General features: G+C 49.5%; 1 protein-coding gene across 3 annotated transcripts in view; it reads left to right on the top strand.

The window, feature by feature from the left end:
- Window positions 1–25,580, top strand: part of EME2 (essential meiotic structure-specific endonuclease subunit 2) — a 163,957-nt gene extending 138,377 nt beyond the window's left edge. For all 3 annotated transcript variants that reach the window (XM_085628361.1, XM_085628360.1, XM_085628359.1), the window contains 2 exons: window positions 22,028–22,220; window positions 24,634–25,580. In XM_085628361.1, coding sequence (XP_085484487.1) covers window positions 22,028–22,220; window positions 24,634–25,368 — 928 coding nt within the window. In that variant the 3' untranslated portion in view covers window positions 25,369–25,580. The remainder of the gene's footprint in view (window positions 1–22,027; window positions 22,221–24,633) is intronic.
- Window positions 25,581–25,785: the final 205 nt, after the last annotated feature.

Raw genomic sequence — 25,785 nt, 5'->3', positions numbered from 1 at the left:
GGCTCATTATTTGGGAACTTTAAAATGGTCAGACGGGTTACTTGGGTGGGTAAGGGCCCGAAAACCCACCAGGGAGACTGTATTATCTTAACTTTCAGTGATCTTATGTTAGTGCATGCAGTACATACAAGGACAGCAAATGCATGTTTCAATTATACTGGGATTCATGTTTTACCTCTAGGTGCATTCTATTTGCCCCCTGTTGTGAATAATCTTAAAAACCATGTAAGGGATCCGTATGCTGGAAGTAAGAGATTATGTAATGTCCTGCTCCATAACCCTTTCGATCCTGAAGATATAGATTGACTAAGAATACAAACCATGGGGGGGTTGACCCAGTGAGGCTGGAATCCTCATTGTCCTCAGGTATTTCCTCACATGAACTGGGTAGTGGTCAAATCTTCCTATGTGAGAGTGGGATAGATCATACTCAGTTTTTACCACATACTATAGAGGGCAAGGTTTTGACCGATAATCGCTGTAATTCGGTGGGCAATTCTGATTCCAGCTCTGATTCCGTAGTAACATCTATCATGGATGGAGGCAACTTCAATGGAGATGTGTGTCCCCGTGAGCCAGGAGGGGGAGAAGGGAAAGAAGTATATCAACGAGGTATGTAAAATACTATTCTGGAACATTGCGGGTTTGTCCAGCAAAGTGAATAACCCTGAGTGGTTAACGTTTTCAGATCCTTTTTCTATAATTTGTTTACAAGAAACCTGGTCAGTTAAGGAAAACCATATTATTGGTTTTAGAACTTTCCTTACACCGGCAGTCAGGAGTGAGCATGGGCGTAACAAAGGGGGCCTATGTATATATCTCTCATACACGGCGGGGGTAGTTAACACAAAACTTATAACTGAGTCTGTTTACTCTCAGATCCTATTAATGAACAAGACAGGTCGACATGGTACAGTGTTAATCAACTTTTATAATAACATCCCTAAATCTCAGACTATGAGTGTGCTTACGAATCTACGCCACACTCTAGCTAACTTGGAAGATAAAATGTCTGGTGATATGTGCATTATCTGGGGCGGTGATTTTAACAGTTTTCTCTGTCAGCATAGTCAATGGGGTATATGTTGCCTAGGTAAAGATAAAGAAGATATAATGGCCCATTTTTCACATTGTCAAGAATTCCTGTCATGCGAGGGGAAGAAAACGGTAACCAGCGAACACGGACTACATCTCCCAGGATGCTTAGCGGTTGAGAGTTTATGTAAACAGGAGAGCTGTTACATAACTCAAGGAAAACACGCCCTTATGTAAACAGGAGAGCTGTTACATAACTCAAGGAAAACACGCCCTTATGTAAACAGGAGAGCTGTTACATAACTCAAGGAAAACACGCCCTATAAAGGGAGGAACCGGAAGGTACAACGCTGTCGGATATTGTGTTTACACCGACGTACCTGCTTCGTGAACAGCAGTGTTCCGGAGTGGTGCTCCAGTAAGGCAAGAACGGAGGTAGGTCGAGTCGTTACTCCCTGGGCCGTGTCTTGCCCCATCGTCACCTGTGAAGGACCCGGAAGCTCTACCGGTCAACCATTGAGCTTCGCTTTTTGACTCGGCTGAGTCAAAGCGCAGTGGCGCTTTTGCTGGTTGGAGTCGTAACTCCCAGCCCGACCAGAGATACAGGGACTGCCAGCTGTAACGCACACCAGGAGGTGTTTGCCGCGTTACAGACTCGGAAGTCCACAGGATCGATCGAGCGGCTGCTCTCGGTTCAGTCTTCTTGCTTTGGATTGGGGTATCGGTGACGCATCACCAGGAGGTGACTCCGCGTCCCGGTGCAGTCTGAGGAAGAGGTCGAGCGGCTGCTCCCTTCAGGTAGAGACCCCGGCTGGGTGTTTCCCTGACTCCTCGATTTTCCCCAACACTCTTCGTGCCCCTCACAGCCTACCGATTGGCATTGTCGGCCATTTCATTTCTGCCCTCTGTTGGCATACGCCGGGATCGGCGTATATGCAGAGGACGGTTAGGACCATCCGTGCGGTGGGCTGGTAACGTACTTAGCCTGGAGGATTCCAGTGACTATAACTTTTGTTTATTCTTTGTATTATTTTTGCCTTCATTAAAATAACTAACCCTTCACAAGTGGTTGCGTCCTCATTATCGTGTCTGTTAAACGATCCTGAGACGTTCAGGGCGTTACACACATCTTGCACAGGGGGATCAGTTAAATGATATTTTGTTTCAGTTTGACCTGGGCTATGCCACCGAACTATGCACTCCCACAGTACCTTTTAAGCCAACCTTTAACGGTAGGGGATGTAATTCTGTTATGGCGAACCTTGACCTGTTCTTAGGCCAGGACGCTCCCCCCACCGCTCCAGCGTTCCCTGCTGGTGCTGTGTCCTCTGTCTGCTGCCCCTCGCTGCTGCTGGGAGTTCGAGGCCCTCCTCCACCCGCAGGCTCCCGCCTGCGCCTCATCCCTGGTGGCCCAGTGATGGGCGGTAAGTATTCGGTCTGATCTGCTGCCTATTTCCTGTATTTGTATTGTATTTGTTGCCTGTTTTCTCTGTGCGCTGCTTTAGTCACTGTTGCCTGTATTTGTTGCCTGTTTTTCTGTGCGCTGCTTAAATAACTGTTGCCTGTGTTTTTGTTGCCTGTTTCCTTTCTGCTGTGCCTTAAGTTCTTCGCCGCCCCGCTCCCCGCACTCCCCGCATTCCTTTCCCGCCGCTGCGTCCCCTGCGGCCCCGCCCCCTCCTCTCCCATTCGCTACCCGCTTCCCAGCTCCTCCTCCCTCCCTCCACCCCTTCTTAATGCAGGGCGCTGCGCGGCCAGAGGCAAGCCCGTCTGCGCCAGTCCGTGCCTGGACCGTGCCCCGCGCCAGAACCCCTGGACCCCGTGCACCCCACCGCACCATACCCAGCCTCAGCTACGACGCCGACTCCCTCCACGCTCTCAACACCGGTCGAGACCAACGCTGCAACCAGGCCGCCCCGAAACGCACCCACGGACCCTTTTCCTGCCGCAGCTGCAGCTTCACCTGCGACAGAACCACCAAACCATCAAGGACCAGACCCAACCACCTCCGCTGCATATTCCTCAACACCCGCTCCGCACGCAGACACGCCATCGAGCTCTGGGACCTGCTCGACGCCACTGCCCCAGACGTAGCCTTCCTGACCGAGACGTGGTGGAACGACTCCTCTGCACCAGACATCGCCATTGCCATCCCAGACGGCTACAAGATCACCCGCAGGGACCGCGCCAACGGCATCGGAGGAGGAATTGCCATCGTCCACAAGTCCACCCTCAAGGTCACCACCCACGCAGACGACACCCTCAACACCGCCGAACACCTGCACTTCCGGATCCACACCGACCCCAACACCACCCTCAGAGGAACGCTCGTCTACAGACCCCCCGGATCACGGGCCCAGTTCAGCGACTCCATCGCCGACCTCGCCAGCACCCACGCACTCGCCTCCACAGACTACATCCTCCTCGGGGACCTGAACTTCCACCTCGAGAACAACAGCAACGTCAACTCCACCATGCTGATCGGCAACCTCGCCAACCTCGGCCTCAGACAACTCGTCACTGCACCCACCCACGCCGCCGGCCACACGCTGGACGCCGTCTTCTCCACAAGCACCCACGTCGCCTTCGACCACACCACCGAACCCCACTGTACCGACCACCGCTGCATTCACTTCACCTTCAAAAAACCAACCACGCACCACCGCACCCAACAGCTGCCTCGCCGCGGCTGGAGCAAATTCACGGAAGACCAGCTGCTCACCACCCTCTCCCAGAGCCCACCCACCGACCCCACCAACCCAGACGCCGCAGCCCGCAACCTCAGACAGTGGATCGACGACTGTGCCAACACCCTCGCCCAACTGAAGAAACCCTCCAACAGCCACGCCAGCAAGAGAGCCACCTGGTTCACCGACAAGCTCCTGTCCTCCAAGCGTTCATGCCGGAAACTGGAGAAGAAATGGCTCCACAAACGTACACCGGACAACCACGCAGCCCACAAGGACGCCACCCGCAGACACCACCACCTCCTCAGATCAGCCAAGAGGTCCTCTTTCAAAGACCGCCTGGATAACAACGCACATGACAGCAAAGAGCTCTTCCGCATCGTTAAAGAACTCTCCAACCCCAGCGCCAACACCAACGACATCCCGCCCTCACAGGAACTGTGTGACTCACTGGCCATCTTCTTCCACCGCAAGATCGCTGACATCCACGACAGTTTGAACACCACGACCGACCCGACCACGCCAGACTCCACCCCTCCTCCGAACACCAACAACGCCAACTGCCTTACCTCCTGGTCCAACGTCAGCGACGACGAGACACGCAAGGTCATGAACTCCATCCACTCAGGATCTCCGACAGACCCGTGCCCACACCACATATTCAACAAGGCAGACGCAACCATCGCCCCCCAACTACGGAAGGTCATCAACATCTCTTCCAAACAGCGACATTCCCGGAAAGCTGGAAGCACGCCGAAATCAGCGCCCTCCTCAAGAAGCCCAAGGTGGACCACAAGGACCTCAAGAACTTCCAGCCCATCTCCCTGCTCCCGTTCCCTGCAAGGTCATCGAGAAAATCGTCAACATGCAACTGACCCGCCACCTCGAAGACAACAACATCCTGGACCCGTCCCAATCCGGATTCAGACGAAACCACTGCACCGAGACTGCCCTCATCGCCGCCACAGACTACATCAGGCGCCAATTAGACAACGGCGAAACATAAGCCCTCATCCTCCTGGACCTCTCGGCCGCCTTCGACACGGTCTGCCATCGCAATCTAAAAACAAGCCTCCAAGAAGCCAGTATCCAAGAGAAGGCCCTCGACTGGACCACATCCTTCCTCTCCGGCAGATCCCACCCTCTCGATCCGAAGCCACCGACATCATCTGCGGCGTCCCCCAGGGCTCCTTCCTCAGCCCAACGCTGTTCAACATCTATATGGCCCCCCTCGCACAAGTGGCCCGCCACCACAACCTCAACATCATCGCCTACGCCGACGACACACAGCTCATCCTCTCCCTCACCAAGGACCCACGCACCGCCAAAACCAACATCCACGATGGAATGAAGGTCATCGCCAACTGGATGAGGAGCAGCCGGCTGAAACTGAACTCGGACAAGACGGAGGTTCTCATCCTCGGACCCAACCCCTTGGCCTGGGACGACTCCTGGTGGCCGACCACTCCCGGGACAGCACCGACACCCACCGACCATGCACGCAATCTAGGATTCATCCTCGACTCCTCCCTCGCCATGTCCAAACAGGTCAACGTCATCTCCTCCTCCTGCTACAACACCCTCCGCACGCTTCGCAGGATCTACAAGTGGATCCCGACCGAAACAAGAAGAACGGTGACCCAGGCCCTCGTCAGCAGCAGGCTGGACTACGGCAACGCACTCTACGCCGGAATCCCAGCCACACACCTATGACGACTACAGCGCATCCAAAATGCCTCCGCCCGACTGATCGTCAACATCCCCCGCCGCAGCCACATCACCCCCCACCTGACAAACCTACACTGGCTCCCCGTCGACAAGAGGATCACCTTCAAACTCCTCACCCACGCACACAAAGCACTCCACGACACCGGACCAGCCTACCTGAACAGCAGGCTCAACTTCCACACCCCCACCCGCCAGCTCCGCTCCGCCAGCCTCGCCGCCGTCCCCCGCATCCAACGAACAACCTCCGGCAGCAGATCCTTCTCCTACCTCGCCGCCAAGACCTGGAACACCCTACCTACCCACCTACGGCAGACCGAAGACCTACTCGCCTTCAGAAGACTCCTCAAGACCTGGCTCTTAGAGGAGGTTACCAAGGCCATAAAAGAGAGCGCTTCTGGTAAAGCACCAGGGCCGGATGGCGTCCCTATGGACGTGTATAAAACTAACATCGAACTATGGGCCCCACTCCTAACTAACATCCTAAATAGTTGCAGCCGTCTTGGCTTTATCCCCACATGGTCGGATGCTATAGTGATCCCCATTTTTAAAAAGGGGGAGAGAAATGAACCATGGTGTTATCGTCCAATTTCCTTGTTAGACTCCCTCCTGAAAGTAGTAGGGAGGGTGATTCTTAACAGATTACAATCCTGGGCTGAAGAGACAGGCGTGCTATCTAATTTACAAAATGGATTCCGAGCCAGTCTCGGTACGGTTGAGCAAGGTCTCAATTTATCTCTGATCATAAGTAAATATACAGTTGCAAAGAAGGGAAAACTCTTCCTGTCATTCGTTGATTTGAGTTCAGCGTTCGACTGTGTAAATCATGAAATGCTGTGGAGAGTTCTTAAAGATATGGAAGTTGAGCCATCATTGCTTCTATTTATCAAGGAATTGTATAGGGAGGCAGGGGCCAGGATTCGTTACAGGAGACCGGGGGAATGCTCGGCCAAATTCCGCATAATAAAGGGAGTAAGGCAAGGTTGTATACTTGCCCCTTTCTTTTTCTCCTTATATATAAATAGCCTGGATCAATATTTGATTGAACATCGACAGGACTATCCGATTATTAAGAGTTCTCCAGTCCCCATCCTACTCTATGCGGACGACGCAGTCATCATGGCGCGGACGTAAATAGGGTTACAGCCAACAGTTACCAACTTTGTTAAATATATGCAAGAGAGGGGTTTAAAAGTAAATACCAGTAAAACATTTACTATGAGCTGTGGGAAAAAAATAAGGAAAAAATGTGATATTTTTATTAACAACACCATTGCTGAAAGTTCTGATAAGTTCTCTTATCTGGAGATTACTTTTGATCGGACTGGGTCCTGGTCTGCGGCTACGCAGGCAAGATAATTAATGTTCACTAGAGCCACTGGCGCGGTTATTAACTTTTCAAGGAAATTAGGTTGTAGACCTGTCCCTGAGCTATTAGCTATCTATAAAGCTAAATGTATATCAACAGCGATATATGGGGCAGGCATTTGGGGATTTGTAGATGTTAAACATATCCAACGCTGTGATAACACATTCACGCGTTATCTCCTGGCGGTTCCTGGCTCCACTGCTACGTTTAATTGCCATATGGAACTCGGTCTCCCTTTTATTTCTGATATTATTAGTTTCAATCCTTTTTAGGTCTCGCCTTACCCAGCGCATGCGCTGGTATGGCGAGACTTTTTGTGAGGGCTCAAAAAATGCTACCATGGCCAGCCTAGACATACAGTGCATATGCGCGGGCGCGCGCTTAGGAGCAGAGGCTGGCAAACATCGTCATGCTCATTAAGCGCCCGCCATCACTTTCGCGGCGCCCCTTTGATGTTCTCGTTCAAAGAACATCAAAGAACATGTTGTTGTGTTAATGCTTTGCTGCGCCCGTTTGACTTACAATGTGCTTTCTCTTTCCACAAACTCGATGTTTGTGTTCCTTTATTTTGAGATGCTTTTAGTATTACTGTTTTGTGACTTAAAGAACATTAAGGAAATGTTACTATGAAACTGGACAACGTTCACAGTGTTTATTTCTGATCGCAGCGGCTGCTTCATGTCCGTTGCACCATTCAGGGAGTCCTTTGGTTGGTGCTTTCATGAGGACATGACGAGGAAGCTGGAAACTTTTGGCACATTCTCTTTAAAAGCACAGCATGTTGGCGACTGGTTAAACGATTAGACCTATGTAGCGCTTTAGATCTCAAAGCGCTATGGTGGGTGCAGCAGTTACAACTCATGAAATATGGGGTGCAACTCACAAGGAGGGGGCAGGTTTGAGTGCACATTGGCTGCAATCAAACTCTTAAGATGATGGGCTGTGTGTATCCATTATCAGCCCTCAGTCTTCGCTAAGTGATCTTGTTTGTTTTGTTGTTGTGTTAATGCTTTGCTGCGCCCGTTTGACTTACAACGTGCTTTCTCTTTCCGCAAACTCGATGTTTGTGTTCCTTTATTTTGAGATGCTTTTAGTATTACTGTCACACACACAACTTCAACCACACACACAACCACACACAACCACAACCGCACACACACACCCACACACACAACCACACACACACACACACACAACCACACACACAACCACACACACAACCACACACACAACCACACACAACCACACACACAACCACACACAACCACACACACAACCACACACACAGCCACACACAAACACACACAACCACACATACAACCACACAACCACACCACACACACACACAACACACACACACACACACACAACCACACACACAACCACACACACAACCACACCCAACCACACACACAACCACACCCAACCATACACAACCACACATCCACACACACACACACAACCACACCCGCACCCACAACCACACATTCAAGCACACACAACCACACATTCAAGCACACACACACAACCACAACCATACACACACACAACCAAACACACAACCACACACACTCCCACAACCGCACCCACAACCACACACACAACCACACGCACACAACCACACACACACAACCACACACACAACCACACCAAGTATTGGCATAGCCAATAGGCCTCACCTTTGGGACCTTATAAGTGTTTAGCCACGCAACAGTTGATGTGGTTGCACCAAGGATATTGTGCTGCATAACTAAATACTTAGAAGGTCCCAAAAGCGAGACCTAATGGCTATGCCAATGCTTATTTACTCTGGCATAAGGTGTGGGCATCAACTGAGACTGGTTTTAATTGTGATGTAATTGTAGATTGTCTTAAACTAGAGAAGGTGGCTAATGTTCCATGGCTCAGTTATATTAAGAAAATGGCGAATGAAATTGGCAATCCTGAATATTTTGAAACCCCAGAGATCAGGGAAACAATCTCTAGAAAAACTCTGAAAACTGTTTGCCTGACCTATCTGGAGAATAAGCGTTGGCTTAGAGAGAAAGATAAAAAAAACTGTTATGGAGAACCAACTAATGACAATCTATCGGGGTATACAACCATATTTGGTACAGATCCACGGAAGCTTTAGTCGTATGCTTCTAACCCGTTTTCATTATGGGATTTTCCACAGAATGATTACCTTCCCAGATGCTAATGATTGGTCGAGAAATTTACTCCCATGCCCGTGTGATGATATTTCTACTCAAACAACGCTGCACAGTGTTTTATTTTGTAAATTTTAAACACTTCCCAGGAAAAGGTTTTTAAAACCGATCTTGAGGCAAATGGGCCTAAGACAATGTAGAACAGCTTTATTGAAGCTACAGCTTTTAGAAAATCAATTGATTATAATGGTAGTTTCTTCTTTTTTAAAGTCTGTCATTAGATATAGGAATACAATGTGATGACCTATAGCTGTTACCCTTGATTTTATGGATTTATTCTGTTTGTTCTTAAACTGTGTAACTATAGCAAAATGCAATTCTTTTTAACCTGTGCTTTAATGATTTTTATGTTTGTAAAATCGAATAAAGCCGAATTTTGAATTTTGAATTTGAATTTGAATCCCTAGTGTTGGAAACAGCCCACTCCCACTCCGCAGGGTGGTGGTGGACCTTCCCGACACAACGGGGTAGCTTGGCTCGAGTGGTCAGGAAACAGGCACAGTGCTAAGCATACAATATACCCATACAATAACCATGCGTGCATCCGTTCCAAAAACGACTCTACACCGTAAAAATTATGAAAATATTCTTTCTTTATCTTTTTCTCTTAGTTGCTGATTGGAAAAATAAATAGGTCAATCACAATATACAAATTTCAATTAGTGCAGGTCAAATAAATATTGGCTGTTTGATGAAATAAATAGGGGTGATCATAAATAACAGGGCATAAATACAAGTGCAATATATACAGACAATTAAATACTTTGAGGCAATAAATACTGTACCAATAAATATTGTACACCAACAAGTCCTGTGGACCTATAAATATAGTGCAGCAATAAATAGATACAAATTCAATAAATACAGTATCCCCAATAAATAATTAAAAGTATACAGCACCCCTCATATAATCAGATGACACTTCACTTCTTAAGGGCTGATTTGGCCCAGGCACAGCTTGTAGGGTGTGGAAGGCTTGGGGGGTTCTACTCCCTGGCTGAGGCAAAGGCTGAGGCCTAAACTGAGGTAGATCAAAAGGGGGGAATTCCAATGCCCTGGCTTTCCTCTCCACACAACCTCTCTAGGTTAGTCCCAGTTCACCCCAGGCACAGTCAGGTGGGTTTCAGCACCTCCCTAGCCCCTTAGAGCAGTCTCTCAGGTCTCCACAGGGCCTTAGGCGCCCTCTACTCCACTTACTGCCCTTTTCTGATGTTCCGACGCCGCTGGAGTCGTGTCGACGCCGTGAGGCGGTTCCGGTTCGGTCTCGGCGGCCTCGGCACACTGTCAGTTCTTTGACGACGCCGGTAGGCGGTTCCGGTCCGATGTCGGTGGCCTCGGTTCGAACTCGACCTCCGATTCGACGGCGTCGGGCAGTCTCTTCACGATGTCGACTTCGGGCGGCTCCGGTCTGATGACGCTCTCGGCTCCGATGACGTCGGCCGGCCTGGCCTCGCTGTCGACTTCCGGCGACTCCGGGGTGCGATCCTCACCCCCGACCTCCGGTGCTCCTCCTCTCAGGCTCCGGGCGACTCCGGAGTGCGATCCTCACTCCCGACCTCCGGTGCTCCTCTACCTCGGTCTCCGACGACTCCGGAGGGCGGACTTCACTCCTCCGATGACGCCGCTCACTCGACCTCGGTTCACTTCCTCCTCGACCTCTGGTATTCCTCTCGACCTCCGTCGGCGCCCTATTACGACCTCAGGCGGCTCCGGGTACGACGTCTGCTACTTCAGTCAGCGCCGCTTCTCCACCTCGGGCTCCAGGTCTTCGGCTACTCGACGCCAGACTCCAGGGAAACCAGTTTCCAGGTCAGGATCTTGCTGCTTTCTGCTTCTAAGGCCTGTTCCTGCTGTCCAGGTCCTTAGGTTGAGTTTTTCTGTCTTTTTCCCACACAGGGCTATAGGCTGGGATCCATCAGTAGGGACAAGTATCAAGGGTGGGTTTATGGACCCCACTCCAGGCACAAGTTTCCACCCCTGCTGCTTCACTCCTTCCTCCTTCACTGCTGTGCTCCTCTCTCTTCACCAGTCAGGTGCCAACTGCCAGCTCCAACTGCCAACTGCCTCTCTTATCCTCCCAACATTCTAAACGGTTTCCAACTGTCACACAGTTCTGGAATCTCCTGGAAGGTTCTGGAAGGTGCTGGTAGGTTCCAGTGGATGCTGGTGATGTCACAGGTGGCCACCATCTTGTGCTCCAGGCCCTCAGACAGAAGTTTCAGGGGTAGATAACATGGCTCCCTGAATCTGTAGCAACACGAAAAATGAAAACAACTGAGGGAAAAAGGGCCAAGTCCTACATAACCCCCTTCCAGCCAAAAGCCAGGGTAGACCGATCAATGCCTTGATGGTCTTCCCTGCTTGGGGCGAGAAAAGGTGGACGCAGGCCCGCAACGGCAGGAGCACCCGCAAGTTCTCCTCCGCTCTGGAACCCAATGGCTCCCTAACAAACCTCCCTGGACCAACAAAACCACCCCACGGGGGCTCCCTAGCTAGTTGTGGCCAGGACCGGCCCCTGGGCCATCCAGATGTCTCTGGCCCGGGTGATCTCGCGGAGTGGGGGGCAGTAGCCCCAGGCCTGTAGTGCCCATTGACCACTCCGGTCCTCCTCCTTGCAGTCCTAAACTGCCTCTGGTCCTTCTTCCTGGGGTTCACACCCTTAGGCTGACCAGCCTTCCGGGGCGAGGCTCTCCTCCCCCTAACTCTCCTTCTGGGGTTCCTCATCCTACCCTGCGAGGCACCCTCAGACCAACACTTCCTCCTCAGTCTAGGGCCTTGACCCCTCAACTGATCCTTCAACCTAGGGTCTAACCCCTTAGGCTGAGTCGGTGCCCGAGGCGAGACCTTCCTCCCTCTGCACCCCCTTCCAGATTTCAGCACCCTCCTACCGGGAAAAGTACCCCTGGAAGTCAATTTCGGGGGGACCCGGTTAACCGAGGCCCCACCCGCCAGGTCAGGCAACCCCTGAGCCTGGCATCCCAGCCCAGGACCTAAACCCTGAAACTGGGCCAACCCCAGAACCTCAGGCGCGCTGGTTACAGTCGCCCTGGGTCCTCCTGACACTAGGGGCTCCCCTGCACTGGATGGCACTTCGGGACAGCCTAGGCTCCCAACCTGGGGCTCCCTTGCGGAACTCTCCAGGCCCTGAGACTTCGGTTGGGGCACCTCGGGACACCTCCCCGTCTCACGCCTTCCTACAGATAGGTCGTGAGGCCCTACAACCCTCTCTCCCTGGGACCTAGCTGGGCTATCTGCCACTTCTCTCACCTCGCTGGGTTGGAAGATCCCTGCACTACCCCCTTCAGGTTCACACCCCAATGCCTCCTCAGACACCCTGGTGATGTCTTCCTGGGGTAAATATACTTCTAGCTCCTGTGAAGCTTCTGGTATGCTGCCACCAGTGTCCTCGCTGGACACACTCATCTGGAGGGCACGCAGCTTCATCTCCTTCATCCAAAGCTCGTGCGCCATCCTTTTCTCCTCCATCTCTTTCTCCAGCCTTGCTAAGTCCCACGTGAGCTGTCTTTCCTCCCTCCGGTCTGTTAACTTCCTGACTTGGGCCACAGTGTACGTTTTTAAATCTTCTAGTACAAACTCCATCTTGCCCACTCAGGTTAGAGGACAGGTTTTGTGCAGTAACAATGCAGGGGGGTACCTTTAGTAATACCTCCTCCCACCACCAGAGTAAATTTGGAAAAAACAAAAACCCACAATTAGGAAGGCCGCTGTGAGAAAACTCCCGGTGTAGGCCTATGGACTACCCACAGTTATTGTTGAGTATATGTAGGCACAGCTCTATCCCACCACTGAACACCAATTTATGTTGGAAACAGCCCACTCCCACTCCGCAGGGTGGTGGTGGACCTTCCCGACACAACGGGGTAGCTTGGCTCGAGTGGTCAGGAAACAGGCACAGTGCTAAGCATACAATATACCCATACAATAACCATGCGTGCATCCGTTCCAAAAACGACTCTACACCGTAAAAATTATGAAAATATTCTTTCTTTATCTTTTTCTCTTAGTTGCTGATTGGAAAAATAAATAGGTCAATCACAATATACAAATTTCAATTAGTGCAGGTCAAATAAATATTGGCTGTTTGATGAAATAAATAGGGGTGATCATAAATAACAGGGCATAAATACAAGTGCAATATATACAGACAATTAAATACTTTGAGGCAATAAATACTGTACCAATAAATATTGTACACCAACAAGTCCTGTGGACCTATAAATATAGTGCAGCAATAAATAGATACAAATTCAATAAATACAGTATCCCCAATAAATAATTAAAAGTATACAGCACCCCTCATATAATCAGATGACACTTCACTTCTTAAGGGCTGATTTGGCCCAGGCACAGCTTGTAGGGTGTGGAAGGCTTGGGGGGTTCTACTCCCTGGCTGAGGCAAAGGCTGAGGCCTAAACTGAGGTAGATCAAAAGGGGGGAATTCCAATGCCCTGGCTTTCCTCTCCACACAACCTCTCTAGGTTAGTCCCAGTTCACCCCAGGCACAGTCAGGTGGGTTTCAGCACCTCCCTAGCCCCTTAGAGCAGTCTCTCAGGTCTCCACAGGGCCTTAGGCGCCCTCTACTCCACTTACTGCCCTTTTCTGATGTTCCGACGCCGCTGGAGTCGTGTCGACGCCGTGAGGCGGTTCCGGTTCGGTCTCGGCGGCCTCGGCACACTGTCAGTTCTTTGACGACGCCGGTAGGCGGTTCCGGTCCGATGTCGGTGGCCTCGGTTCGAACTCGACCTCCGATTCGACGGCGTCGGGCAGTCTCTTCACGATGTCGACTTCGGGCGGCTCCGGTCTGATGACGCTCTCGGCTCCGATGACGTCGGCCGGCCTGGCCTCGCTGTCGACTTCCGGCGACTCCGGGGTGCGATCCTCACCCCCGACCTCCGGTGCTCCTCCTCTCAGGCTCCGGGCGACTCCGGAGTGCGATCCTCACTCCCGACCTCCGGTGCTCCTCTACCTCGGTCTCCGACGACTCCGGAGGGCGGACTTCACTCCTCCGATGACGCCGCTCACTCGACCTCGGTTCACTTCCTCCTCGACCTCTGGTATTCCTCTCGACCTCCGTCGGCGCCCTATTACGACCTCAGGCGGCTCCGGGTACGACGTCTGCTACTTCAGTCAGCGCCGCTTCTCCACCTCGGGCTCCAGGTCTTCGGCTACTCGACGCCAGACTCCAGGGAAACCAGTTTCCAGGTCAGGATCTTGCTGATTTCTGCTTCTAAGGCCTGTTCCTGCTGTCCAGGTCCTTAGGTTGAGTTTTTCTGTCTTTTTCCCACACAGGGCTATAGGCTGGGATCCATCAGTAGGGACAAGTATCAAGGGTGGGTTTATGGACCCCACTCCAGGCACAAGTTTCCACCCCTGCTGCTTCACTCCTTCCTCCTTCACTGCTGTGCTCCTCTCTCTTCACCAGTCAGGTGCCAACTGCCAGCTCCAACTGCCAACTGCCTCTCTTATCCTCCCAACATTCTAAACGGTTTCCAACTGTCACACAGTTCTGGAATCTCCTGGAAGGTGCTGGTAGGTTCCAGTGGATGCTGGTGATGTCACAGGTGGCCACCATCTTGTGCTCCAGGCCCTCAGACAGAAGTTTCAGGGGTAGATAACATGGCTCCCTGAATCTGTAGCAACACGAAAAATGAAAACAACTGAGGGAAAAAGGGCCAAGTCCTACACCTAGGTATCTAAAAGTGGCTTGGGCCCAATTGAGCTTTCCTTGAACGTTCCGGGGTCGGGGAAGTGAGGGGTCGATCGAGAAAATATATGACTTACTCCGATTAACTTTTAAACCGGACACTAGGTCGAATTGTCCTAGTAAATCAAAGGCTGTGGTAGTTCATACTGTTGCGTCTTTCAGGTAAATTAATAAATCATCCGCATATAAGGAGATAATATCGTCCCATCCTCGTATGGATATTCCCATTCCCTTTCCGCCTTTTCGGAACAGCACAGCTAGTGGTTTGATTGCAAGCACGAACAAGAACTGTGATGGGGGCCGCCCTGTCTAGTCCCCCGGTGGATTCCATATTGCTGAAAAACGTACTTACCTATCTGAACCTGCGCCATTGGTTCCATATATAACAAAGACATCCATTTTAACCAGTCATCCCCCATACCCATCTGTTGCATCGTCTCGAACAGGTAATTCCACCTCACTGTATAAAAGGCCTTTTCCAGGTCGATTGACAGGAGCGCCGCCTGCGGGAATGTCTGCATATCTGGTTGATATAATACAGAGTACAATCTCCACAGGTTAAGGAATGTATTCCAGGTGGGGATAAACCTGTTCTGGTCAGAACGGATCAGGGCCGACATATGCGGAAGCAGGCTGGGCGCAATCATTTTACTAAGGATTTTTAGATCTAAGATGATCATGGAGAAAGGGTGAAAACCCGGTGAGGAGGCTTTTGGGGAATTGGTTTTAGGGAGGAGAACCACCATTGCATTTCATAAGGAGCCTGGAAGCCTCCAGAGTTCTAAGGCTTCTGCATACAATGCCACTAATCAGGGGACTAAAACTGAGGCATAGGTGGAGTAAAATTCTATCGGGTGACCATCTGGCCCTGGGGCCGTCCCTGTAGCCATTCTTTTAATAGCCGCTCTGACTTTGTGTTCCATCACTCGTCCACCCAGCACCTCAATAGTCTGGGAGTCCAGCCTCAGGATCTGTAAATCCTTCAGGAAGTCTCTCTGTGCAGTCTGAGGGATCGGGGCGGCGCCCCATACAGGTTTCTGTAATAAAATGGGACATTTATTCCATCAGGTTCATGTACTGTGCCCCCCTCTTCTCTCATCACTCGTGTGATTGGGGACCCATGGGATTCTGGCCTTATCAGCTCGCCAGCAGTCTGCCCTACCTCCCCTCCTCCTCCTGCACTCCCGTGTAGTATTCATGGAGGTCATAGCACCTTAGCTGCTCTAGGGCTGTATTATATTGTGATTGCCCCTCTCTCAGGCCCTCCATGTCCTTTGCCTCCATGTCCCTCAAGTTTCCCAGCAAGTGCTGTCTGTCATCTAGTGTCTGTAGTTCTGCATGTATTTCCCTTTGCACCTCTATCGACTGACCCATGCAGTGTCCTTGCACTACAGTTTTAAATGCATCAAATCCAACCTCCTAGATGACTCTGATTGTCATTATCTGCAAAATAATTGGCAATGGCTGTATGAAGCGTTTCACTGTAACATACATCCTCTAAAGCCTTTGGGTTGAGTCACCATAGGGGGAATGGAGGGCTGGTTCCCAGTGGTTAAACTCCAATAACAAGGAGCAATGGTCTGATATTGTGCGCCCTAGGTATTCAGTGTGGGAGACTGCACTCCACAAAGAATGGGAGCACAGAAAGCCATCTAAGCGTGTGTGCACTTGATACAGGGGTAAGTAAAAGGAGTAGTCTCTCATAGAGGGATGTTGTGTCCTTCACGTTTCCTCCAGTCCCTAGTGCGTCATCCAATCTCTTAGCCCAGTAGCATTATGTTGGGCTTGGGTTCCCGGTAAGGGAGAGGTCGACCAATCCAACAGTACATCTGATACACAATTGAAATCTCCTCCAAGTAGAAGGCTTGGAGCTACTAAGTCCGCCAAGGAGGCCGGCAGTTTGTGTAGGAAGGGTACCTGGTCTTGATTAGGGGCATATACACTGCCAAGTGTTAACTCTCGTCCCCATAGCCGTCCTGTTACCAGAACATAGCAGCTCTCTTTGTAAATGAGTGTACGTTGGGGGCGGGGCTCAAACTGGCGAATACCTGCCCTCTCCATTGCCTGCGCAATGCCTCTATTTCGCTGCGTATTAGATGTGTTTTTGCAGCATGGCTATCTGTACTCCGCGCCTACGTAGATATCTATGGACATTCTGTTTGTTCGCCGATACCAGCCCCCTGATGTTACATGTCATGTACCTTAAGGTGGTATGCGGTGCTGCCATTACCAATCGGGTATTATGAGTCACCTCCCCGCCCCCTACCCACACCCCCAAAAAACAGACTCTCATGCATGTAAAACAAGTAAATGGAACATAAAACGTATAACTACCCCCAAGTGTAGCTCCCAGTCCCAAGAGCAGTTTGGCAACTGCCAACCACACAAACTGCAAATTAACCATCTCGACGAATTGGAAGACCCAACCCAGTCTTAAGTCAGTCCTCCAATAAGGGGGCGTGCTTTTCCTGAAGTGGACTACCTCTTCCAGAACGCGTCTGGCCAAGCTCATTTCTATCTGCAGGCTCCTATGCCTTGGATGTCACAAGGATATCTTACAGGGCAAGCAGGCCCCACCATTCTGCATTATCGGTACCTTAAATGATATCATCTGCTGTGCCAGGAGTAAAGTCCGGCATCTGGATACTATGAGAGGGCTCCAACTCGGATATTTCAGTTCCTCTTCCTAACGGGGAGCCGGGCTCTGTGATGTACTCAGACCCCTTCATGATTGTTGCCACTGCTTGCACTGCTTGGAGGGCAGCCGCCCTTTCCTCCTCGATTTGTGTAGGGGCTGGGGTTTTCGCAGGGCTTCTCCTAGCTCGTTTCCAGGGTGTTCTACTCTTCTCTCCCCCCCTGTCTTGGGTCATGCTGTGTCTCCTGGTGGATGAATCCCTGCCTTTATAGGCTTCGATCCAGTCCCAAGCTGATGCCGGGTCTTCGCAAAAATGAGTCTCGCCATCTAGCATAATACGCAGCCTAGGGGGAAACATCAGGGAGTATTGCAGGTCTTCTTCTCTTAGATCTCTCTTGACTTCAAGGAAGGAAAATCTCTTTTTGTTTACCTCCACAATGTAGTCTGGGAATACAAAGACCCTGCTGTTATTGACTGTGAAGGGGCCCGTGGTTCTGGCTTCGTGGAGTAAAATGTAACTGTCTTTGTAATGTAGGAGCCTTGCCATCACAGGGCGGGGAGAGCACCCAGGAGCTGGCGGCAGGGCCGGTACACTCTGTGCCCGTTCAAGCGTGTAGAAGGGAGTAATGATTGTTATTGCACCTGTTCACCCTTCAGCATTCTCCGCACTAAGTCCCAGCGCACTCACCCTATCTGTTCAGCCACCTGGCGAGAGGTTGTTGCTTGTACAGGGCTGAGGTCTGCGAGAGTGGCCTCTGCAACCTGGACCTTCTCCGCTAATTTATGGTGCTCCGCCCTGAGTAGCCCATGCCCCACAGACACTCTGCTGATACCTGGTGTAGTGTGGTTTTGGTAACTTTGATGGCTTCCAGTATTTTAGTTAATTGCTGTTGCACTGGGTTTTTTGAGGTTTCCAATTCGTACCAGTGCCTTGCCGGGGTCTCTCTCCCTTATCTACCGGGTTTTCTGTGGGCCTGGCTCTAGTTTTGCCTGTTCTCATTGTGAGTACTGTCCAACTGAGTCATGGGGTGCCTTCTGTCTCAAACCCTCATGTGGGCAGTAAGGGTATATATTGGGGTCAATCAGTGAGTTCCCAGGGGATGAAGCTCTGATGTTCGTCTGGCAGCTTGAGGGGTCCCTCGCCCAAACCCCACTGGGTCGCAAAGGCCCCCTCAGGACGGCTGTGATGCTTGTTCTAATGGCTTCACCCTCCTGGGGTGGTGTCCCTAAAATGATATGCATGCACCACTGACGATTCACTCCATCCTACCTGGAGTGTAGCTGTGACGTACCCCCTTGTTGTCCCACTTCTTTTACGTAATATAGCTCCAGATGTGGCTGTTATCCTCCAGTGCAGTCTCTCATCTCCAGTCTCCAACCTGGGTGTTCTCGCGCTAGTTTTTTTCGGCAGCAACAAGGTCCCCTTCCGCATCGCTCAAGACAGCAGCAGAGCCAAGACACCTCCGGGCATTTGAGCACTATACAAAACCAAAAATCAAATCAAATCCAGTGTCAGGGGATTGCCAAGGCCGAGCCGGGTCTTAGTTCCTGTAGTTGAAAATATGTGTTAGGAGAACTACTCACTCCCCTCCCCGTGGTTGCACCTCACAGCTGGAGCAGTTGGCTTTTCCAGAATCTTGAGTCACTTTCATCTCCCGGGGCTATTGCCTCCTTATCCTACGGGGTACCTCACCTACTCTGCCCGGGGAAAGTCGATGTTCTCCCTAGCTCTTGGACATGGGAACCGTCCATGGTTCCTATCGGTCTGACTGCTGCTGCGGGCCTACAGCCCTACAGTTTGTTGTAACCCGCTGGGCCTCACCTCCGTCTTGCGCTGGATTCCACCTCAGCTCTGTTTCGAGTCTTCTCCTTGCCTGGGCTCCGCCGCGACACTCTCTGCTCCGTCCTGTGTCTCACGTCCTAGGCTGCTGCCAGAGTATACCCAGCTTCTCTCTCAGGGCTTACGTGCGTTTATATGACTCGCTGCTCTTCCAACACGCCGCGTACCCGGCATCTGAGCGGGGTCCACCGGCTCCCTCGCCTTCGTATCTTGCAGAGTGCGTGTCCGTTGTGCAATCCACTCTGTGCTGCCTTCCGTTTAGGGAGGTTGCAGGCCTACAAGTTTACTGCACCATCATGTCCGCCGCCGGGCCCCTTTTCAGCTCCACTCCCTGCTGTGGTATAACCGGAGTCTCGATGTCCGTTTATTCGTGTCGCAGCACACGCTGCTTATGCGGGTCACCTCGGGATTGCAATAGCCAAGGCATAGCCTGGATTACACAGGATTAGTTTAGGTCTGGCGCGAAGCTGCAGGCTCACGTGTCCGCCATCATCTGTTGTTAAACTACGCCCCCTGGGTATCTCTATCATACATGTACCCAAGAACTCTTGTTGCACAATTTGGACACTGTGATGGTCCTAGTTATGCTTTATTACCTAGGTTTATCAGGGAGAGCCAGTACAGAGCCTCCACACAACTAGACTACTGTTATAGTTTGATATCACCAACATTTAGCAGTTTCTTAACATGGTCACTGGGGTGGTAGCCACCCATGTTGAACTGGATCCTCACTTTACTTGGAACCATATCAGATAACAAAGTCTAAGACTTTGTTGGAGAGCAGCACACTATAATCATGTAGAGCACTTGCTGGAAACTTGTGACATGGAACTCCTGTACAAGGAAACATATAAGGTCTGCTTGAACTCTAAAATAAAGAGAATGTTGTCACATGAACGCGGTGCAAGACACTTCTAACCGAACATCTCTGTTGATGTTGAATTCCTGATTTGCTTCAAGGTAACGGAGCCTAATTATCATTAACAAAATAGTTTTATTGTAATGTTTGCTTAGGAAGTCTGTGAATTATAGGGAAGATTATTTCTACAAATATAAGTCTTTATACGTTGTAGTGGCTGGATACAAGGGTGTTTTATTTGCTTTTGGGGCTAAGTGTTGGTGGACAGTGGAGAAATCAGAAAGTGGTTGAGCTAGTAAATTGTGTCTAGGTTATCACTTTTAGGTCAAGATAGTTAAGAATATAAAGTCTAGAAATCTGTCTGGTATATGAGCAGGTATAGTAAATTTCCTTGCTCAAGGGGTGGTAGACAAACGGATGTAGAGTGGGTGGTCCAAGAGGAGAGAGAGCGAAACACTAACCAAATCATTTAGATGTGAGTCGTAATCGTGTTTGTGGAAAAACCATTAAGAAACATTTCTGCCATTACTAAGATGTAGTGGTAAACTGAGAGAACACCCACTAATACTGCTCATCTTCCAGTATTATCAGTGATGTCGCCCACAGATTTTTGCTGTCACAGGTGTTGGGTAAAACCACGTTGGCTGATGAAGGGTGTTACCCAGAAACCGATCCCAGGATGCTTGTTTCCGGTTCAGGGAAGAACTGGTTTGGCAGTTCGGGCTGGACTGTTCCTATGAGGCACAGGGTCAAGACTGATTTGCATATAGCTGGGTCTGAACTGAGGTGGCGAAGTGAGCTAAAGAATGATGATGGATTCCTAAGTTGGTAGGGTATGCCCAGACGTGAGTCCCTTGCTCACTTTGCCACTGGATTCAAGCTAGCCTAGCTGATGAGGGCTGTTAGCCCGAAACTGGTCCCAGGATGTTTGTTACTGGTCCAGGGAAGACGTGGCTTAGCAGTTCGGGCTGGACTGTTCCCATGAGGCACAGGGTCAAGACTGATTTGCATATAGCTGTGTCTGAACTGGGGGAGGCAAAGTGAGCTAAAGAACGACGATGGATTTAACCCAGATCTGTGACTGGGGGCGAGTGTCTGAAAAGGTTCAGCGCTCCGTCCATCATCTCATTGTGTTTGCCTTGTTTTTGAGTTATTCACACTTTTGTCAGGTTAATATCAAAATATGGAAACAGCTGCTGGCAGTGGTGTCAGCAGCTTTGCTTGTCCCTTCACATTGACTGTAGTTGGCAGGTTTAACAGTCAGCTTGGGAGGGTGGGGTTTTATAGTCAATTTTCCAAGTAGTAGGATATAGATTGAGTTCATTCTTTTAGTGACCCAGAAGTAGGTAAAATTGTCATTGGAGGTCATGGCCTGCAAAGCGGCAGATAACATGCAGTTTTACGGATTGGTATTAGCAGTTGTTGAAGGGCAATGGATAGGAGTTTGATCATGAATTCCAATAAGAACTCGAGGTATGTGCATCTTAATATGCTTTTGTAGATGAGGAGGCGCCTATCTTAATTTTTTTAAGGTGGTGCTCGGCTTGGATTATGTTGTATCCTTGAGGAAGTTGACTATGAAGCAAAGTAAGAGAATGCAGTGATAGTGTCAGTCTGTCATAGGTGGTCAGTAGTGTGTTTGGAGGTGATTGTGAGGATTAAACACAGTGGGTGTTTTCATAATGGCAGTTATGTGGCAAATGGTGCAATGTGATGAAGGAAAAACAATGCTGTTTAGAATTAAAGATTTGGCTATGGTTGCTGTGGTGATGTATCTATCTTTATTTCCCACCTGTCAGTGTCACACAAGAAAATTTGTTTTGTGTGACTATAGCAATCCAGAGTCCTCCTTTTGAAGGCCATTGCCTGAACAGCAAGACCACACTTTGATGTAACAAAGAAAGCAGTGACCTGATGGAAGATATCTCTTTGTTGCTCCTACTAGGAAGCGCTTTGAAAACCAGGCCTTTTCCTTTTGCACAACAGAAGGCCGTTGGACCAGTGGTGTGCGAGTTGAGAAAGATGGGAAGGGGCTTCAGCAGGCATGGAAGAGGCAGATCCAGCAGTTCAATCGAGTCAGCCCTTCAATGGCAGCAGCTGTGACAGGAGCATATCCCTCACCAAATCTCCTGCTTCAGGTGAGCTTTGCAGCTGGACACTAGGTTGGAGGGTCGACAATTCCATGTCTCATGTATTCTTACTCCCCAGTAAGTGTGCCCTTACTGCTATCCAAAGAAGTGGTTTTATGGTACCACTACACCTGAGGTAATCCTCTTGCCTGTACCAGTCTTGCAAAAAAGCATGTTCTAGCTGAATGTGCATCTTATAAACACACAGAATGTTTGTACCTGTCGTTTTTTTGTGTACCTAGTCACTATGAATGCACCTTTTAGAAAGATAGAGTAACCAGAATTCACCTAGGAATTGCTGGCATATGTGTTTCCTCGTACTATGAGCAGTGGATAGGAGCCAACACTTTTAAGACTTTCTAGTAAGCTCATAGGGGCTTCTGGACCAGGCTGGGGCAGAGATGCAATCTGTTTCAACAAGTGAGAGTCTGAACTCACGTGTTGATTGAGAAAAGCTGGCCCATGGGTATAAGGCCTGGTCAGTCAGTGGGCATTGGCTGCTGGCTCTACATTTACTGAAGAACTGGGTAATGAGTCCCAAAGTGGGACATCTGAGTAAGGACAAATCAGGCAAGCAGGTAATTTGAAAATGCATGAAGACAAAGGAGTGTGTGATTGAGTAGACATTGTTATATGAAGGGATACTGTACAGAAGGGAAGGAGTAGCAACACTTCAAAGGTTACCATAAAGGATTGTCATTAACAAAGGTAAAAACAGTCCTTTTTATTGTGAGAGTGCATGTACTTTAGAGAACCCTGATACAGTGAGAAAAGGCGAAGAAACCAGAGTGTTATGAGGGATAAGCAAAGGCCTAAAGAAAAACCAGTAATGTTTCCACAAAGGGTAAGTGACCCTTTTTCAACTATGGATTATCTATATCAAATAAACATTCACCTTTAGAAAGATTTGGGGCCAATAAAATCCCTGAGAGTGATTGAGCATTGGAAAGGCTCAATAGGGGTGGACTGGGTAATATGAAAAAATGGAGGATTCATGATAGCCCTTTGTCTCTGAAAAGGTTGTTGGGCTCAGACAGTTAGTCACATGTTGGGTTGTGAATCTTCTTTTTACTTTAGTAACCAAAAAGCAAAGGTGCTAGGGACCTGATTGAGAGAACCCTTTGAAGTGTTTTTATGATAAATAGTAATGGCTTGTGTTGTTTGTTCAAATATATCCCTTCCCCAGTCTGCGGCCTGCTCTGTGACATTTGGTTGCCACCATGCAATCTAGACTGGTGGTGGTCGAGAGACAGTGTTCAGCAGTGTTGTGCCCTACTCTTGAACTATCCTTCCCTTTGGTCCTTAAGAAGGACATGCCTGCCACAAAGACTGGAATATAGATGGGAAAGTCCCAGCAAAACATGAAACCCTACACTTTAAGGAAGAGTCTTAATGCAAAAGTAAGAATGGAAATCCACATCATTGCCCACTATAGAACCTGTAACGACTTAAAAGAAATAACTTGATCGGCTGAAAGATTGGTGGTGATAAACTTGGGGCTGGTTCGTACATGTTCTATTGGGAAGAAAAAGACAGCTGCTGCATTGAGGATGAGTCCAAGTCCCAGTTAGCCAGCCTTTTTACCCACTGCTTGAAGGAAGGTGCTGGATAGAGCTGATACTATTTTGTGTAAATTGAAGTCTGCAGAAGTTAGGTGATCATGCCCCTGGATACAGTTACACCCTGCAGAGAATGAGTTGTCATGTGTTAGTGTGGGCCCGCAGAAGGACTCTGTTTGCCTGGAAGAAATTTCATGCAAGGGAGTAGCTGTCGCCGATAGAAGAGCTGTGATCATGTTCAGGAGAGAGAACCTCGCCATCATAAGTGGACCCGAGACAGGCTGCTGTTGTTGCTTGTTATTTGCTCTTTAGAGGTTGAAGTGGTAAATGGAGGGTCCCAGGACACTTTTATATACTCCTACAAAGGAAAAGGGGCCCTTTTAGATGGCAGTTTGTGTGTCCCTGTGGTATTCTCGAGGAGGCAAAGCCACTTCTGACTCTACAAGATCAGCCATAAAGCATTTCACAAGTCAGTACCCTCTAAAAGATCTGGCATCAGGCCTCACTTGATTATGCAACAATACCAAGATGCAGGAAAAGAGATACTTGCAGTGAAATCATAAATCCAGTAAGGTGACCGATATTCTTAGCTCCCTCGAACTATCATGTTTTGTGTACAGACTAAGGATAGTGAAACACAGTCTTTAATCTGCTGGTAGGCTTTATGAGCAGGTTTGCCCCTATATTTTTTAGAAACTGGAAGTTGTCTTGCTCTATATTCACATGCTATAAGTGACCACTACTGTTTTGTACCAGCCCATATAATTGTTAGGCTGTCAATACCAGTGTTTCACAAACAAAGCTTCTTTGAGGTTCCCATTCACTGATCATATCATTGATTGCAATGTTGCGTTTTATTTCAGGCTTATGAAGGGTGCAGTACAGAGAAAGAGAAGCTTAACCTGTTAGCTGGCCTTACAGTCAAGAAGGAAAAATACTCTCGCCAGGATTGCAATCAAGACTCGAATAGCCAAGTAAGTGAGAGCCAAGGCGCAGGCAACAAGACGATGGAAGACCATGACAGCGTGGTGAAGCTGGCGGGCCCAGGTGCACACAGTCTTCGGGAGGAAAATAGCCAAAAGAATGAGGGGACTCAAGAACCAAACAGGTTGGAGAAAGAAATGAGTCAGTTCTCTGACAGCCTAGGGAAGGAGGAAAGCCAAGCTGCAGACAGTTTGGGTCAGGAGAGCCAAGCCCCTGTCAGCTTGGGGATGGGGGACAGTGAAGCCTTAGGCAGCCTAGACAAGCAGGAGAGTCGAGACACAGACACCCCACAGAAGGAAGGAAGTCAAAACTCAGACACTTTGAAGAAGGAAGAGGGTCAGAGTGCAAAAAGCATGGAGAAGCTCAAGAAACAAGACACAAACAACCTGATGATGGAGAATAGTCTATGTCCAGAACACCTGGGGAAGGATGATCTGAGCTCCCAAAATCCAACAACAGAGTCACTTACATCTGCAGATTGTAAAGGACTTGACCCTCTTTCTGCTCCCGAAGACAATGGTCGAGCACGCCGTCTTGGACCAGACTTGTCACGTCGTATTTATATTTTCATGTTTGCTACCAACCCTGACCTTGTGCTGGACCTTGGTTCTTAGGGCTGTGCACCTGGAGAAGAGTGCAGCATTGTAGAATGCTCAGAAAGTGCTTTGTCATTTTCAGTTTACAAGCAGCCATATTTATTTTTAAATCTGAAATGCTTTTTGACCAAAACACACAGTAGTATAACTTTCTTGAGATTCATGCTCTCCTTCTTCAGTAAGATGTGTTCATGTATGTCAATAAATTTAGCCACATAAATTTATCATAATTAATGTTTGCATGTCTGTATGTATCTATGAGTAAACCCCCCAGACTAATCACATTTGAAATTAAATTCCCGGGCTCCTGCAGAAGTGTGCATAGTTCCTGGTGTTTCTGTTTTCCACGGTTTGTTCGAGGGAATCTCTACATAGCTCGGCGGAGGCAAGATGGCGGCTGAGTGAGGAGAGAGGAGTGTCAGCCGTAGGTGCTCT

The sequence above is a fragment of the Triturus cristatus genome, chromosome 10, assembly GCF_964204655.1.
Source record: "Triturus cristatus chromosome 10, aTriCri1.1, whole genome shotgun sequence".
NCBI lineage: Eukaryota > Metazoa > Chordata > Amphibia > Caudata > Salamandridae > Triturus > Triturus cristatus.
This window is presented reverse-complemented; position numbering and strand designations above follow the sequence as displayed.